Source organism: Triturus cristatus, chromosome 6 (assembly GCF_964204655.1).
Source record: "Triturus cristatus chromosome 6, aTriCri1.1, whole genome shotgun sequence".
NCBI classification, from domain to species: Eukaryota; Metazoa; Chordata; class Amphibia; order Caudata; family Salamandridae; genus Triturus; species Triturus cristatus.
In genome coordinates, this window is record NC_140589.1 from 1,013,367,429 (window position 1) to 1,013,385,829 (window position 18,401).

General features: G+C 48.0%; 1 protein-coding gene across 1 annotated transcript in view; it reads left to right on the plus strand.

Annotated features, from left to right (window-relative positions):
• Window positions 1-18,401, plus strand: part of ANAPC1 (anaphase promoting complex subunit 1) — a 771,271-nt gene that overhangs the window by 68,094 nt on the left and 684,776 nt on the right. Inside the window, exon 5 of the mRNA XM_085611802.1 lies at window positions 7,666-7,748. Coding sequence (XP_085467928.1) covers window positions 7,666-7,748 — 83 coding nt within the window. The remainder of the gene's footprint in view (window positions 1-7,665; window positions 7,749-18,401) is intronic.

Sequence of the window (18,401 nt, forward strand, 5' to 3'; positions counted from 1 at the left end):
TGCGTTTGAAACTTATGTGGGGGCCATTGGTGCTTCGCGCTACAGAGCGGAAAGGAAAAAGTTTCTACTTTTAAATTCATTAGGTTTTGAGGGAAGAGAAGTTTACAAACATCTTCCTGTGTTGGTCTTAGCTGAAGGTGAAGTTCTTGATGAATACCAAGAGGCTGTTAAGAAGCTAATAATTAAGTTTGACGTTCAGCCAAGTTTGGTTGTTTTAAGACACAAGTTCTTTAAGAGAGCACAAGTACAAGGAGAAAATGTAGATACCTATCTAAGTGCGTTGAGAAAGTTGTGTGCTGAGTGTGATTTTGGTGATTACAGAGATCAGTTGGTAAGAGATCAATTTATTGCGCACTGCGCAGATAAGCAGATACAACAAAAACTACTCACAATGGGGAATCCTAGTTTGGAGGAAATTATAAAAGTGGCAAAAAGTTTGGAGTTGGCTCAAAACTCTATAAAGGAGTTGGGTAGTGGGTTGGTCACAAAAGATACTGTTAGTGCGGTTGCAACCACTAGTGCTGTGGGGAACACTATTAGAAAAGATAAAAATCAGTTCAAGGGCCCCTTCAAGAAAACTAATATATGTTACCGTTGTGGGTATGCTCCGCATGGGAAGGATAGGTTTTGTCCCGGGAGAAATGCTAAATGTCATAAATGTGGCAGACTGGGACATCTCGCCAAGGTGTGTCAGTCGAACTTGTTGAAAAATGAGAAAGTGAACAGTGTTGGCAAAGACGAGAGTTTGGATGAGAATGAGTTGGTGCAAGAGTTTCAGGATATGATTGTGACTGTTGTTGATGAGAGTGTAGTTTCTGGAAATCCTGCAGATTGTGTGGATCCATATGAAGAAATAAAGGTGGGTGATGTGACTTTGAACTTGTTGGTGGATTCGGGAGCACGTATCACGATGATCACCCATGATTTGTTTAAGAAGTCCTGGGGTAACAGACCCTTGTTTCCACCAGATAGAGCACCTGTCTCCTACGAAGGACGGAAGATAGATCTGGAGGGATTTGTTGAAGATGTGCTGGAGTTTAAGGGGCGCAAGATCCATGGTAAAATCTATGTGGCTGTGCGTGGTCTCAACATTCTAGGGTGGTTTCACCAAGGTTTGTTCGGCATGATATTGAGACCAGGTACGAGTGAACAGGTGTTGGTTGTGCAAGACTGTTTGGGTTCTGACAAATTGGAAAGTGATTTTCCTGGTGTTTTTTCTGATTCGTTGGGGAAAATTAAAGGTTTCAGACACAAAATTAAGATCAAAGATAATGCTATCCCGGTTAAGCACAAGGTGAGGTCTGTGCCTTTTAGTCTTAGAGCTGACCTTAAAGCAGAGTTGGACAGGCTAGAAAAATTTGGTATAATAGAGCCAATTGAGTCTAGTTTATGGCTTAGTCCATTGGTGGTCGCACGTAAACGCAATGGCGAGATCCGTTTATGTGTTGATTTGAGGAGTCTCAACAAGGAAATTTGGGTGGATGCACATCCTTTACCAAAAATTGGGGATTTATTGGAGGAACTGAGAGGTGCTGAATGGTTTTCTAAAATTGATTTAGCTTCAGCTTACCATCAGGTGTTGTTGGATGTGGACTCTCGACATTTCACAGCTTTCAATTCACCTTTTGGGTCATTCCAATTTTGTAGAATGCCTTTCGGGTTGGCGTCGGCAGCGTCTGTCTTCCAGAGAGTTATGCAATCTGTGTTACAGGATGTGAAAGGGGTGGTGATCTTTCAGGATGATGTATTAATTTTCAGTAAACATTTAGATGAACATGACAAAGTCCTTAGAGCTGTTTTAACCACTTTTGAAGAAAAAGGGATTGTAGTTAAGAAAAGCAAATGTGAATTTTGGAAGAAGGAGATAGAGTTTTTGGGACATTTGGTCTCCGGTGTGGGTGTGAGTCCGAGGCCTGGTTTGGTTAAGGCTGTTGTGGAGTGTCCTTGTCCCAAGAATAAAGACGAGCTGCGTTCTTTCTTGGGGTTATGTGAATTCTATTCGCGTTTCATCCCAGGGTATGCCGGAAAAATGAAGGCGCTTTCCAATATGTTGAGATCTAATGTCACGTTTGTGTGGGATGAGTTGTGTCAAGAAACCTTTGAGTTGGTCAAGGCTGAAATGACAAATGCAAAGTCTTTAAGGGCTTACGATCCAATGATACCTTGTATCATTACGGTGGATGCCAGCAACTATGGTTTGGGGGCAGTTCTTACCCAAGTTGTGGGTAATGAGGAGGTTACTATTAGTTATGCGTCTAGGCTTTTGAGAGATGCTGAAGTCAATTATTCTGTTATAGAGAAGGAACTGTTAGCATGCTTTTGGGCGTGTGAGAAATTTAGAACGTATGTTTGGGGCAGGAAATTTCAGATTCACACTGATCATAAACCGTTGGTTTATATTTTAGGAGGTGAGCGTGTAAAGTATGCAACTCCCAGAATTGCGCGTTTGACCACTAAGTTGTTGCAGTATAATTTTGTTACAAAGCATATTCCTGGAAAACAGAATGTCAGGGCTGATATGTTGTCTAGGCTGCCTTTGAGTGATGTTGATCCGTTGGATTTGGAAGAGGATAAGGAGGATTGTTTTATTGCAGTGGTAGATGCAGTTGACAACAAGGCTTGTAGTGAGTTGGAATGGAATGAGGCAGTGAAAGCTGATCTGTGTTTGGATAGTGTGAAAGAGTTTATTGTGAAGGGGTGGCCACGAGAAAAAAATGTTAGTCAGGAAGTTCAACCCTTTTGGAAGGTCTCTGAAGAGCTGTCTATTGAAGATGGTGTGATTATGAGGGATGGCAGGTGTGTTCCTCCTTCAGGCATTCGGTCCAAGCTCATTGATTGTGCGCATGATGGCCATCTGGGGGCTACCATGACGAAAAGGCGTCTTAGATTGCATTACTGGTGGCCTTCTATGGATAAGGATATTGAAGAGAGCGTGAAGTTGTGTGGAGTGTGTTGTGGTGCGGAAAAGAAGCTGAGGGTTGCTACTCCTCCTCTTCAACCTATTGAGTTTCCCATGAGACCGTGGTCGAAAGTGGGGATAGATCTAGTTGGTCCTTTCAACTTTCTTCCGCATAATCTTCGTTTTGCTTTCGTATTAATGGATTTCCATAGCAAGTGGCCGGAGGTGAAGTTTTGTGCTACTCCCACTGCTAATAATGCCATTTTGTTTCTCAAAGAAATTTTCATGAGAGAGGGTTTCCCGGAGGTCATTGTGTCTGACAATGGTGTGCAATTTGTAAGCCAGGACATGGAGGATTTTCTGAAGGAGTCAGGAGTAAAACACTTAAAGAGCTCAGTTGGGCATCCACAGACCAATGGATTGGTGGAGAGAATGAATAGGGTCGTAGGAGATTGTATCAAATGGGCAAAGCAGAACTGTCTTGATATTGAAGGTGCGGTGAGGTCCATGTTGTGGTTCTATCGTACGACGCCTCATTCACTTACCAAAATTGCTCCTTTTGTGTCCTTGAAGGGGAGAATTCCCACTTCTACTTTGTATCCTGCTTGGTTATTGAGGACTGTGGCCAGCAAGGTGTCCTCTAAATTTGATCAGAATGCTTTGGAGGTACGTGTGAAGGTTGCTCAGGAGAAAATGGCAGACAGATATAATATTAAAAATTCTGTCAAGCTGATTGGGATTAATCCTGGTGATCTGGTTCGAATTAAAAGTCCGAGGTACGTCTGCAAGGGTGCAAAGAATTTTGGTGAACCGGTTCGTGTAGAAAGAGTGTGTGGTGGTGCTGTTATGGTTGAAGGTGGACACTGGTGGAACTTGGGCAAAGTAGTCAAAGTTCATTCCGATGTTGGTGTTTCTCCTTCATTGCATTCTAGTTCTACTGGGGGTAGTAGTACTGGGGGTAGTAGTACTGGGGGTAGCAGTGGGTTATGTATGGGGCCCAGAAGGTCCACACGTGTAAAGCAACTTCCGTGGAAGTTGCGGTAATGGGTACTATGATGTGGGGTAGAGTTATTTTGTTTTGTTTTTGGGTTTGTTTGTTTTATCGTGTTCTGTGTGCTTTTGTTTTTGTTTATTTCAAAGAGAGGTAATATGTTATGCCTAGCAATGCTTGTTAGGTATGGTGAATGTTCTATATGAAGTCACTATGTTCTGATGTCACAGGGTTCTGGGTGGGACAGTTGGGGAATCCTGATGGCACTGGATGTGTGAAGCGGTGGCTCGTTGAACCTACAATAAAACTTGTTTTTTTACAACAAGTGCTTGGACAATCCTATTATTTTAATAGGCTACAACAGAGGTATCAATGGCCTCATAGAAATTATCGTCCCACTGTAGGTAGGCTAAGGAGTCCTCCTCCTCGTAATAATCCTGCTCTATTGTTAAGCTACTTGGGGTAATCACTAAGCCACAAGGGTTGAGGCGTCCCTAGGGGAGCAAGTACACGCAGCGTGTGAAGATTTAGGCTGAGGGGTGCCCCAGATAATTCCTGGTGGCCAGAGGCACACAATTTTGCGAGGCACGAGCCTCAGGACACCTAACACCCACCAAATACTCAGGGTATGTCCTGCCTGCAGAGAGGCGTCCCTGCGAAGGCCAGGAGGCCCAGCGCTTCACCTACTCTGACTAGAATCACTTCAGGGTGTAACTGAGTAATGCTTTGGTGCACCGCACCACTACTGGTCTAGACGGGCATTTATATACACAAAAGGGGGAATTGGAATACAGACCCAGACACTCTGGGCGGAGCAACCAGCCGGGGACGCGAGCAGTGACCGGCTGAGCGGAGCGCGACTGGGAATTCCCTCACGGGAAGCGTGATCCGCAGCCAGCGAGTCGTGGAACCCCGCAGCGACCTCTAGCAGACGGAGGACCACACTGTGCTCTCAGGATTGGAAAAGCAGTTGCGTAAGGAGCGCCAAGCGGTCCAGCGACTTAATTAACCCCTTCCCCGCTCATGACGGAACCACTCCGTCATGAGCCACGGGTGCCGTGTGCTCATGACGGAGTGGTTCCGTCATGCTGCGGCCGCTGGCCGCAGCTCCGCCCACGCGGCGCTAATTCCCCGCCTGTGCGGGAGATTAGTGCCGTGGGCGGAGTCATGACGGAACCACTCCGTCATGAGCACAGCTCAACCGTGACTCATGACGGAGTGGCTCCGTCATGAGCACAGCCCCACCGAGCTGCCCCCAAACCCCCCCCAGCGCTGCGGCGGAATTCCTGCCGCAGCCAAGGGGTTAAGGGATCGAAAGTATAAACAAATTATAAACACGCTTCCACTTCCTAGCTTGGCGCCTCACATGAAAAACATTCAGCCCAAAGTAAGGAACAATAAAATGGTACTTAACTAGCTGCCGAGCTGCAAAGAAAGAGGGATTGCAGGAAGTGACATGGAGTATTATACAGCCTGGAATGTGGACACTGTGAAGGGACTAATGAAATTGCTGTTCTGATTTTCCCCTTGTTTCATGGGAATTGTATATCTTTTTGTGTTAATGGCTGCTGTTTATGAATTTGGTGATTAAAGCAAAGAAAGGATAGCATAATCCTCACCTCCGGTCCTGACCTAGAATTAGTATCCAGTCCTTTGATGTCACTTGGTCATTCCGACTGTCTGTTCAAGTAGTAACCATATTTAAAGTCCACAAGTAGCTGACAGATTTTTCATTGCGTCTGGCATTAAAATGTACTGTTCACCAATAAGTGTTGCATTCCAAAAATGCCCTGGCCTTACTTCCACCAAGCAATTACATTGCATCAATGTACCTCAAAGTGAAATCACACCAGAGGCCGTTATCACCGCTCAGTTTTTTCATCAGCCCTCATCCTCAGTCAAAATTCATTGTTAATGCAAACTGCAGCCATCAGGCTGAGGGGGTCTCCATAGGTTTAAATCCATTGGCCTCCCAGTCCCCGAGCTGACTCCTGCCGCCAGCTCGTACTTCTGCCGCCCGCTCGTACTCCATCACAGAGGAGGAATTGCTGCAATGCTGAAGGTCTTCTGACTACCAGCATCTGAGCTCCCCCTTCGGTCTTCCTCAATACGATGCAGCAGCACAGTAGCATTGCATCGAGGAAGACCGAAGGTGGAATTCGGAAGCTGGTAGAAGGAAGACCATCAGACCTCTCTGGCAAGGAAAAAGTAGGTTTAATCACAATGGCCGGGAGACCAGTTACCTCCGTAGAGCTGAAAGGTTGATCTCAATTTGCTGCTCGCAGGCAGTTGCTTATATAGTTTAAAAAGTGATGACCTCAGCGCAGTTATCTAAAAAGCCAATAACTGGTCAAAGAATGCATGAGTTAATGATATACTTTTACATAAACGTTTCATCACCTGTGTCCTTAACCTCGTAACCTTTTCTCTTTATCATGGTTCTAACAAAGCTTTAATGAAACATTAATATGCTTTCCCGGGGTATGTTCATTTTCATTACTCTGCACCCAAGACCTCTTAACTGAATCTGTATGCTTCAGATTAAAGTCGCCTTCGACCAACATTTTCTGAACCACGTCTCAATTAACAACGAGAATGGACTCTGCTTGTGTGCTGTGATTATAATCTCTTCAAGGCTTGTAAACATGTTTTTCTATTTAACTGAGAACCTGCTCGTGTGTCTGCTTTATGGGGATCTTTAACTTACATTGCATCTTTATGAAACCAAGGCATATATTGCTATTCAACCATGTATCGCTCGGCGTTTCTCTCTGCTAATGTCTGCAGTAGTGCGATTTTCTCGCAATTCATTTTCTCTTTAACAATAGTTAAGCACTTACACTGTACCTAATAAATTGTATTGCCATTTTGAAAAATATATCTGTAAGCATAAACTAATCTACTTATTTGCTATGAATATGTTGACTCGCACTTGTATGATAAGGATAAAATATAATTAAAGAGATGTCTATGTGTTTATACATAAACAAACGCGCATTAGAAACCATTTGAGGCAAACTTTCCAGCTGCTCCTGATTTAGAATTTTTTGTCTGTAGCCGATATAACTTGTTTGGATTGAGGCTTCAATGGTGAAACATTTTCAGGGTGCTCTTGGCAAAGTTTCTCCAAGTGACTTCACCCGGGTGAATCCCGGGAACACACGTCTCTGGAGCATGAATAACTTGTCTGTGAATTAGAGTGCCCCATCCCACTCCACTCAGTATTCACATTGACTTCTGATTTAAACGTATTTAAAAGTTTTTCTTTGATAAAACTGCCTTCGTGAAACCTCTACTCCTTTCTCCTTAGCCATCCCATTTTTTGTTTCACGCTAAATTCGATATCTGTAAATTTTTTCCCTGTCCTGTTCATCTGCTTCCCAATTAACACCTCAGGACACACCCAGGGGTCAACATGTAAATGACACCTTATTTGCCTGTCTTGCTGTACTTGCATCTATTCTAGCTCTGCCTTTTCAGTAGCTGCGTTTTTCTCTTGGACACCTTTTTTTTATTATGGTGCTATTGTTCTTACTTAGTTGTGCTCCGAACCTTTGGCCCGCTCCTAGTTTCCCAGAACAGGTATTCTGAGTTTTGGGCAAACGTAGAAATCTTCGAAGATTGCATGAATTCTACATAGTTTTTTCCATATTTTTCACATAATGAGACACTGTCCTGTAAGATTTGAATGTGATATTTGCCAGATTGATCAGTTTACAAGTTCTTCTCGTCCTTTTTCTGTATATGTTATTGTATATTATTTATTATGCTGCAGGTGGGCTGTGTCTGGCCATCTAAATATGGATTGTTGTTTGAGCGCTGCAGTCCCTCACATGAAGTACCACAGAGCCCACCACGGTATGTTGAGATCTTTGTTTCTCCTCACATATATTGCTTTTATCTTTTTTAGTGGATTGTTATCAAAGGCGAGGTGCAGAACCTTTCAAAATGTTATGTTAATTTAATTTGTAGCACGCACAGATACTTGAGAGTGTCCCGGTGCGAAGCACAGAGGAGCAAACGTCTGAAATTAGGCAAATAAATGTATTTTCAAGTTCTTCTTGCAAATCAACAGTTCCTGAATGTTCTGAAGGGCGAAAGGGAGTGCGTTCCATGCAACAGCAGCTTTCCTAGCTAGAGAGCTGCCTCCAAGCCTCTGACATTTAAAGCAGGGGACCTGGGCGAGGCACTGGGACGTGGAACGCAGACATCACGCTGGAGTGTAGAAGGAAAAGCGTTTTTGCAGGTAGATAGGGCTATGCTCATGAAGAGCGCGATGGGCCATAACTAAAGATTTAAATTTGACCCGGTCGGCTACGGGAAGCCAATGCAGAGAGCGTAGGTGGGGTCTCATGCTAATCCTAGAGGAAATCTCAAGAAGAAGTCTGGCTGCCGCATTTTGGACCACCTGGAGTTTTTTTAACAGATAGCCCGGGATGCCCACATAAAGGGCATTAGCGTAGTCCAACCGAGACAGAAAAAGGGCACAGATTACAGTTTCTTTCGCCACCCTAGGCAGTATAGGGAGACACTTCCTCAGGGTTTTCAAAAGGCCAAAGCAGGTCCCAGCAAGTTTCCTGATCTGCGTCGAAAAGGAAAGATTCTCCTTAAACCACACCCTCAGATTCTTGGCGGGCTTCCCTGTAGAAGAGGGAAGAGGGAACTCAGGCGGCCAAAGAGTTTCCCTAAAATTGGAAGAAAAATTTTCATAGAGGAGAATCTCCGAATTTTCTTCATTACACTTGAGTTGTGCGGCAGCTAGCCAATTAAAAATAGAAGTCAAGCAGTGTTGAGCAGAGGAGACAGAGTCAACATTCTTATTCCATGTAAGGAGAAGCTGGGTGTCATCAGCGTAGGCCATAACCTTAGCCCCAAGGTCTTTTGCCAGATACTTCAGAGGTGTGACATAAATGTTAAAAAGAAGGGGGCTAAGGGAGGACCCCTGGGGACTCCTGTGGTCACTGACTGGGAGAAGGAAGAGGACGATGGAAGCCATATCTGCTGAGCCCGTCCTTCCAAGAAGGACCTGAGCCAGCCCCAAGCAGTGTCCGACACACCGATCTCGGTTAGACTCCTGAAGCTACGCACAGGAGTGAATCTCCATGTCACTCTGGGGACTGCTTTTGCCCATGTGCTTTCATGCCTGTTTGGCTCACTTTCATCTCATGTACAGAGAGGTGGATTATTTGAAGAAAGACAGAGACTATAGCTTCAACAACAGTCAGCTCTGACTACCGGAGTGCTTTGCAAAAAGGGGTATTTGTCTTCAGCAACCCTTACAGTTGGTCACTGAGTTACACATAGGCAACATTTCTTTGTAATGGCAGTATCACTAACACATGGAGGTACGAGGGTTGCTTTCTTTTATTGACTGGCTACTTTGTTCATAGCTGTGTGTAGATCAGTTATGGTTTGAACATCTGAATAAACAGAGCTCCCTTCACATGTTGTGAATGAGACCGTACATAAAATGCAAAATGGCATGGCTATTAATGCATCAACGTGGTATCAAAGTGTCAAAATGTAAACTTTGTTAAAGCTCATTTAATTTAAACACAGAGGCCTGCAGTCCAGCCTCTAAATTCCTTAATTCAGGCATCTTATGACGTCTTTAGTTACCTGTCATAGAGGAATGGTTTTGCAGCTCATATGTAATAGCTTAATATCGTTTAGATATGACCTCATAATGCCCGCTTAGTGCCTACCGTCAGGGTGAAAGGCACATCAGGGAGCATTATTAAAGCTGCAGCTTAAACAGAGAAACTGAAACTTGGGTATTCTTCTGCTTTCTTTTTCTAGATGAGCAGTGATCAGCAAAAAGGGGATATTTATGGCAACATGTTTATTTTCTGCAAAATGTATTATAAGAAAAAGAAAACCACACATCATGTTTCTGTGCCTATAGCATTTCTTTAAATCTGATTTGTATTAAATTGATTCTGATATCTTTTTGCAGTGAATATCAAACTGCTTTTCGGTGACTTTAAGTTTGCACTCCACAGTCTACTTTTATTCTTCATGTCAAACATGTTATCTCTTTCATATGAAAGAGCAAAACACCAAGGATTCAAGCAGTATGTGGTAAGGGTGGCGATGTGACCATGTATTATAAGAAATAAAGAACCCGCTGCCATGCATTATAAGGAAATTGTAAGTCACCTTGGAGTTCCATTACATTGTAAAGGTACTCTGCCTTCAGCATCATTACTCTTTGTGATCACGGGGCTCCTTGGTAGCTCACATTATCACTATAAAGTATGATATGGGGTACTTTATCCCATATATGCTTAAAGGTGTGCAGTCAGTAATTACTTTGGAAAAGGGAGTCAAAGTAAAAAGTAAGTCAAGTAATGCACTGGTTGCTGGAATTCCTAATGTGTAGGTGTTAGAAATTCGAGTCTCTAGCTGGCAGGTTGTTACCCTGTCCAAGTAGGGACCCTTCTTCCTAGTCAGGATAAGGGGGGGATACACTCCTAAAATAACCCCTGCTCACCACCTTCACAGCTTGGCATGAGCAGTCAGGCTTATTTCAGAGGCATTGTGTTAAGCATTTTCACATAACCAACAGTAAAACAGTGAAAACACTACAAAAGGACACCTCACAAGTTTTAGAAAAAAAATCCAATATCTTATCTGTATAAAACAAGACCAAAAAAGATAGCAATCCACCATACAATTCTTAGAAACATCAATAAGCAAAAAAAAAAAAAACTTCAAATACAGTTCTTTGAAGTAGATAGCTCTGCCTGGGACTATCAAGGCATCGTAAACAACAAATCCAAACAGTTCTGGATGACTGCTGTGCCACGGGCCAGCTGCGGTGTCAGGAAGATCTGCCAAACAGTACCTTTATAAATGCAGGGGTCAGCGACCTCTCGTTGAGCTCCGAAGAGCTGATGTTGGTTCCGGAGGTCAGTGCAGGAGTTGTCTGGCCCTCGAAGTCACACACATTACAGATTGAATTTCTTGTGGTTGAAGTCGGGAGCCCCGGCATCGCCGGCATCAGGGCTGCGGTGTGAAGTGCAACAGTGCAGCAGTGCGGGTGCGGTGCCCTGAGGCCGCGGTGCAGGCAGCGACACAGGGACGGGCGTCCAGCCGCATCTGTGAGACCTGGACTGCGGTGCAAAGTGATGTGGTGCTGGTCAGGGTGCTGGCAGGTCAAACGGTGCAGGCAGTGGTGACTATATTGGTGTGAAGTGATGCGGTGCAAAGTACGGTACCAACAGGTCGCTGTGCAAGCAGCGGCTTGGTGGTGTCATCAGGCTTCGTTATTGGTGAGACCAGGGAATTCACCTCCCCAGCCCCTGTCCCTCCAAAGCGACAGTCAATCCTTAACCCAGCTGAGGCACCCAGGATGGTTAAGCAAGAAAATGCCTACTTTCTAAAAGTGCAAAAGAAACAATTGATGGACGGAATGCTGGGAAATGCCAACATTCACACCCAGTAACAAGGATCAGGGTTTAATCCATCATTCTTTTGCTCAACAAACCACCCCAGTTTGGACCCAGCCATATGCAAATCTGTCTTGACCCTGTTCCCTGTGGGAACAGTTCAGCTCGAACTGCCAAGCCTGGTCCTCCCTGGACTGGAAACAAGCATCCTAGTACAGGGTTTTCGACCTATGGAAGGACATTTTCAAACACACAACTTAAAAACCATCTTTACTAAAAGATGTATTTTTAAATTCTGAGTTCAGGCATTCTAAGCTCCTTTCTCCCATCGTGTCCCAATGGAAAATTTTACTTGTAAGATGTTACAAAGTATCTCTCATTCTGTCTATTGGGACAGATAGCCTTTCAATAGTGAAAAAATAAATACACTGTATTTCACTATCGGGACATGTCACTCACACCAGTACATGTCCTACCTATCATATACACTGCATCTTGCCCATGTGGGGACCATGGCCCTACCTGACGGGTGTCTTACATGTAAGAAAAGGGAAGGGTTGGGGCCTGGCAAGTGGGTGAACTTGCCAGGTCGACATGTGTGTCAAAACTGCGCGCACACACTGCAGTGGCAGGTCTGAGAATCATCTGAAGGGCTGCTTGTGTGGGAGGCACAACCAGTACTGTAGGCCCACTAGCAGCATTTGATTTACAGGCCCTGGGCACACACAGTGCACTGTACTGGGAACTTGAAGGTAAATCAAATAAGACAACATGGAAGCACCAATCCATAACCATAATTCACATAGGAGCAGTTGCGCTTTAACACTGATCAATAGTGAGAAAGTGCGCAGACACTAAACCATCAAAAACAGAGTCAAAACCTGGAGGGCAGAAAGCAAAAAGACAGGGGAAACACGCTAAAAGATGCCAGGTCTTACATTAGGCCTTTGACCTGCACCTGTTGAGTGGCAGATCACAGTTCCTTTTGTGTCATGTTCCCAGCTGGCAGACGGTGCATGGCACTCTCCCATTTGTTATCTGTGGCCGTCTCTTCTCAACTCATCTTCTCTGTGGGTCTTTGGGGGTGGAGGAGAGGTGAAATTGGGAGCACAACAGTCTTCAATACCACAAATCTTATCAAGATTTACCAGTCTACAAGGGAAATTGTCACCCTCTAAGATGAGAGAGCATATAGACTATTGTAAGCAGATGTCTGTGATGGACCCTCACGAAGTATATTAGTGACGTCTGTATGGGGTTGGAGCACTATTCCAGGGCCTGTGACGACTGCGACTGGATGAGCTCTTGGGTAATACTGACCCATGAAGCTAAACTTTCCATCGCCAAACACAAGAAGGGTGAGTACGTCTACGTGCCTCCTGGTCTTAATAGGATCAGATTCAGAGTCTGGTCCTGGCACATCCTGAATTCCTGGGACCGTCTGCGACATCACAGCAAGCAGAGGCCTTCAGAGAAGCCATGCAGCACCATTTCAGGACTTCCTGCCTCTGTCATTCCTTCAGGACCCGTGGTTCCACAGGGACTTCTGGTTGGACGTCAGCCAGCAGGCCCGCCCTCGGCGGCATCTGTGCCCATTAAATCCTTTATGGGGTTTAGCACCAACTCTGATGCTGAGTTCTGTCCCGAAACCATTCCCTGTGCCAGTTGCCTTTGCATTGACTCTCATGTTGATGGTTGAAGAGGATATACAGCACATCATGCTATCCATCTCTGAGCAGAATCCACCATCACCTCAACTGAGAATGGGCTGAGATGGGCACGCAACCTATATGCAATCCTTCATATTCCGATACATTTTCTTTATCACATGGTAGGGCTCATACTTAAAACAATCTTTTTGACACTGATCTATACAATTACAATACCAATGAAGGGGATGGTTATGTTCACCAATATGATGAGGAAAGCTGAGATGAAAAACTTCAAGTTTCCAGTGGTCTGGATACTTCTCCAGATACTTTCCTTGTGTCTCCCTCTGGCCCTGCCACAGAGGAAGCTCCTCCTTCGCAGTTTATATGTGAAGGTCAGCAGAAGTTCCAGACTTGCAGCTTCCCTCTATGAAAGTGAAGACTAATGTCAGGCCTGAGAGACTCCCAGTAACCATTTAATGAAGCTCTTACCTTTCGTGCATAATCTGTTAATAGGCACCATTGTCCAGCATCAGGCGACCCAATCTTACAATACCCAACCTCAGAGGCATTCACAAATAAAGTAAATACCAACACTTTTCCTTCCCTGCCTCCTGACTGTGAATTTAAAATAATAGAGACATTTGGAAAATGGATGTTAGAAGGATATGTGCTGTAGATGCACATGCTTTGCATACTCCTGCCCTCTAGTGTGGGGTCCGGATGTCTGCAAGTTGTTTTTCTTTGAAGAAGTGTTTCAAGTCACACTGTAAGGTGGCTCCTCCTTTTGGTAATAGTGCGCATGGTCATCGTCTCCATTGTTAGATTATTTTCTCTCCGCCATTGGGTTCGGATGTGTATTTCGGTGATCCAGTTCAAGACCGTTCTCTGGGATCCTTTTGGTGCGCAATCCACTCTACTCTTGTCGGTAGTGTTTCAAACGCTTTTTTCTATCACTCTCATGTCGAAAATTTGGAAAACTTCACTCATTGGGTCAGAACACCACAACTGCGGCCTTTGGGCCTTGCCGTCCAGGTTACCTTCTACTCGATACCATCTCCATCGACGTAACAAGGGGATGGAATGGACTCTGTTTTAATTCTGCCCTCAGTGCTTCTCCAAGTACCCGTGCACCGACCTTCATAAAGTTTGCACATTGTGCTTATCTCTAGAGCACAAAGCAGAAAACTGTGACACCTGTCGGTTGTTCCGATCTAAAAAGACCTTGCAGGACCATCTGGCTCGACATAGGAAAATGCAGAGGCAGAAGCTGGGTTTACAACGCTGTCCGTGATTTTCTTTATTCTGCTCTGCAAGCGAGTAAGCTCCGTCAAAGTAAGTGGAGTCAGCATTGTAAACCCAACCTTATTTGCAGTCGGGTGAACACGCAGAGTACTGTTGCAGGAACTTTTTTTGCATATACGAGAGGCATCTTTTGAAAATAAACCAGCCGGGTCGGAAGTAGAACTGGCAGAGAGGAAAGAGTGATAAGTGAATAGAGATTCTGACAGCCCTGAAGAAGTCGTGGGGTCTCTTCCCCTTTCGACGAAACATGTGTTGGCTGGGCATTTGGAATTAAAAGACAAAGAAAAGTCCAGAATGATTTTTCTTTTATGTTGTTTAATTGAACGTATGTCAATTGTTTATTAGATCTGAAAGAAACACGTTAGTTAGATTCCTCACCTTAGAATATCCCCAGGCGTCAGACTGGATCTGGAAGATTTTTCGTCAGCAATACCCCTTGCGCGTCGCTAGGCGTCGTCTGCGGCTCCGCGTCCGTCGTCGGCGTTGTGCGCCGGAATGACGTCGTCTGAGTACTTAGACGCCGCCCTCGCGCGCTGACGTCAGTTCTTCTTTTTTCCCCGCCAGTAAGCGCAGATCCGGGATAGCTACCCCTTTAGTCATTTTTTGACTAACTTTTTCGATCCTTTTTGATCTTGTCTCGACTTCGGTGCCGGTAGGATGCCTGGTTTTAAAGCCTGTGCTGACTGTAGCCGCTTGATGTCGGTTACGGACCATCACCGCCGGTGCCTTTACTGCTTGGGCCTCGACCACGACGCGGAGTCGTGTTCGGACTGCAAGGCCCTGATTTCGAAGGCTAGACGGGAGCGGTCCCGTAAGCTTCTCGAGATTCACCACTCGCATCCGACGTCACCATCGGTCGTCGGGATCCAAGTCTTCGGGTAAGTCGAAGCATTCCAAGAAGTCCAAGAGGCGACACCGCTCTTCGGACTCCCCTCGCCGGTCGCGCGACTCGGCCGAGGGTCAGGGTGGTTCCACCCCCGCGGCTCCGGCGGAGCTGCAGGCACCGTGCAAGTCCCCATACCCTCCGGTCCCTGGGACTGACGCGACGCCGGCGGAAGTCAGTGCCTTCCTCTCGGCCATGAGGTGACTGGCTCCGCTGTCGACGCCCGCTGGCGCGCCTTCGGGCCCCGCGGACCCGACTGGGCTGCCTTGCCTGCCGGCGGCTCCGGCCCCGGCGCCGTTGACGGCTCCGGCCTCGACGCCGCAAGCGCCCGAGGGACCCGTTCCCGAGTCCCCGCCGACGCCGGTCGACCTCGTAACGCCTCCTCTGCCGGCGTCGACACCGGTACCGACGCCGACTCCGCTTGACGTCGAGCCCCAGTTCAGCCCCGCTCCGGGCCCGGCGCCGATACGGCGTCGATGGACGCCGCGTTCTGCGCCGCTGGAGACACATTATGTCTATCGCCCGGCTCCGCTCCTTCCTCCTGTATACCAGTAATCGGATAATGGGGACAACTGGGAGGGATCCGAGGATCCTATGGCCCTTCAGGCTCAAATGTCACAGGACTGGGCAGATGAACTGGGGGAGGCCAGTGGCCTGGATACCTCTCCAGACACTGGATTCGTCTCTCCTCCGACTGTGGCTTCGGAGGAGGGCGCTGCTTTCTCTGTGGTGCTGCCTAGGCGGCCGCAGCCCTTGGGCTCGAGCTGCCTGCTGTGGCTGTGAGGACTAACGTCCTTACTGAGGTGCTTCAGTCTGCAGCAAGCTCCACTGAGCCTCTGCTGCAGTTCAATGAGGCCCTCATTGACGTTCTGCAGGGCACCTGGTCCAAGCCCTCCACAGTTCCTCCTGTGGACAGGAACGTCGCCAGGCGCCACCGCCCTGCTCCGGGCGACCCCAGTTTTCTGTCCCAACACCCTACCCCTGAGAGCCTGGTTATCCAGGCCTCTACCTCCCAATCCTCCTTCCCGACCGCCCCGCCGGACCGGGATTCCAAGAGACTGGAACAGTTTGGCAAGAAGCTGTTCTCCTCCCTTAGTTTTGGCCTGCGGTCTTTGAACACCGCCTGTCTCTTGGACCGTTATTCCCACTCTCTGTGGGATGCGGTGGAGGACGTGCTGCCCCTGTGTCCGGAGGAGGTCCGGACACGACTTACCCAGGCTCTGGCCGATGGGAGGGATGCAGCACGACATGCTATCCGATGTGGGCTTGACACTACGGACTCGCTGGGTAGGGCCATTTCTATCACAGTGGCGCTTAGACGTCACGCCTGGCTGCGGTCCACGTCATTTTCGGGCGATGTCCAGAGCACTCTCATGGACATGCCCTTTGATGGCACTCGCCTTTTTGGTGAGAAAGCGGACAGTGCGCTGAATCGCTTTAAGGACTCCCGGGCTACGGCCAAGTCCTTGGGCCTCTCGGCCCCGCGGTCGCAAACTTCCGCCTTTCGCCCCTTTCGTGGCCAAGGAAGGGGTGCCTCCTCACGTGCGCCTAGCCACCAGCCGCAGAACCAACCTGCGCGCGGTCGCGGACGTGGTTTCCACCGAGGCGGTTCTGGAGGACGACGAGGTCAGCCCACATCCACCCCGGCAGCATCCGCCTCAAAGCCTTCCTAGTCCGAGCTTTCAGGCCCATTCCACCCCAGTGGGCGGCAGAGTTCGCCATCACCTGCTCCACTGGCGGTCCATCACATCGGACAGGTGGGTGCTGCAAATCGTCCGAAGGGGCTACTCCCTCCCCTTCGAGACGACCCCTCCAGCCATGCCACCGCAGCACCACCGTATCTCGGGGGATCATTTGAATCTTCTCCACGAGGAAGTTTCCGCCCTCTTGGCCAAGGGGGCCGTCGAGCGCGTTCCGAGCCCAGAAGTAGGTCGTGGTTGTTATTCCCACTACTTTCTGGTTCCCAAGAAGGGCAAAGGGGGCCTACGCCCTATCTTGGACCTCCGGAACGTCAATGCCTTCCTCCGGAAGGAGAGGTTCAAGATGTTAACTTTGGCTCAGGTTCTAGCTGCCCTAGACCCCGGAGACTGGATGGTAGCCTTGGACTTGCAGGACGCATATTTCCACATCCCCGTCCTGCCGGCCCACCGGCGTTACCTGCGGTTCACGGTGGGCCAAGAGCACTTTCAGTTTACCGTGCTCCCCTTCGGCCTCACCAGTGCCCCTCGGGTGTTCACGAAAGTGATGGCGGTGGTCGCAGCTCATCTGCGCAGATCAGGGGTTCCAGTCTTCCCCTATCTCGACGACTGGTTGTTGAAGGCGGGCTCGCCCCAGACAGTCGTCTCCCACCTCCAGACTACGGCGGATCTCCTGCATTTGCTGGGATTTTCCATCAACGTGCCGAAGTCACACTTGAGTCCCTCTCAGAAGCTCCTCTTCATCGGAGCGGTTCTCGATTCGGCGCAGTTCCGGGTCCATCCACCGGAACAGCGGGTCCGGGATATACAGGCCCTGATTCCCATCTTTCGGCCTCTATCCTGGGTTTCGGTCAGGCTAGTGTTGCGGCTTCTGGGGCTGATGGCCTCCTGCATCCTACTAGTGCATCACGCCAGGCGGCACATGCGGGCTCTGCAGTGGGACCTGAAGTTTCAGTGGGCCCAGCATCACGGCAACCTGTCCGACCATGTCTTGATCTCGGAGGGCACTGCACAGCAGTTGCAGTGGTGGCTCACGGACCGCGATTGGGTCAAGGGCAAGAGCCTCTCCCTTCCCCAACCGGAGCATGTCGTAGTGACGGATGCGTCCCTCCTGGGATGGGGTGGCCATATGGGAGAGGCGGAGATCAGAGGCCTCTGGTCTCCGGCGGAGTCTCGTCTCCACATCAACCTGTTGGAGTTGAGAGCGATCCGACTTGCACTGAAAGCCTTCCTTCCCTCTGTCAGGGGAAGTGTCGTGCAGGTGTTCACGGACAACACCACCGCCATGTGGTATTGCAACAAACAGGGCGGGGTGGGGTCGTGGACCCTTTGTCAGGAGGCTCTGCGCCTCTGGACATGGCTGGAACACCAGGGCGTCACCCTAGTGGTTCAACATCTGGCGGGCTCTCTGAACGCCAGAACAAACGAACTCAGCCGCCGGTGCATGATGGATCACGAATGGCATCTGAACTCCGAAGTGGCGCAAGGTCTCTTTCAGCAGTGGGGAGAGCCTTGGTTAGATCTATTCGCCACCGAAGAGAACGCGCAATGTCAGCAGTTCTGCGCGTTGGAATTTCCAAGGCGGC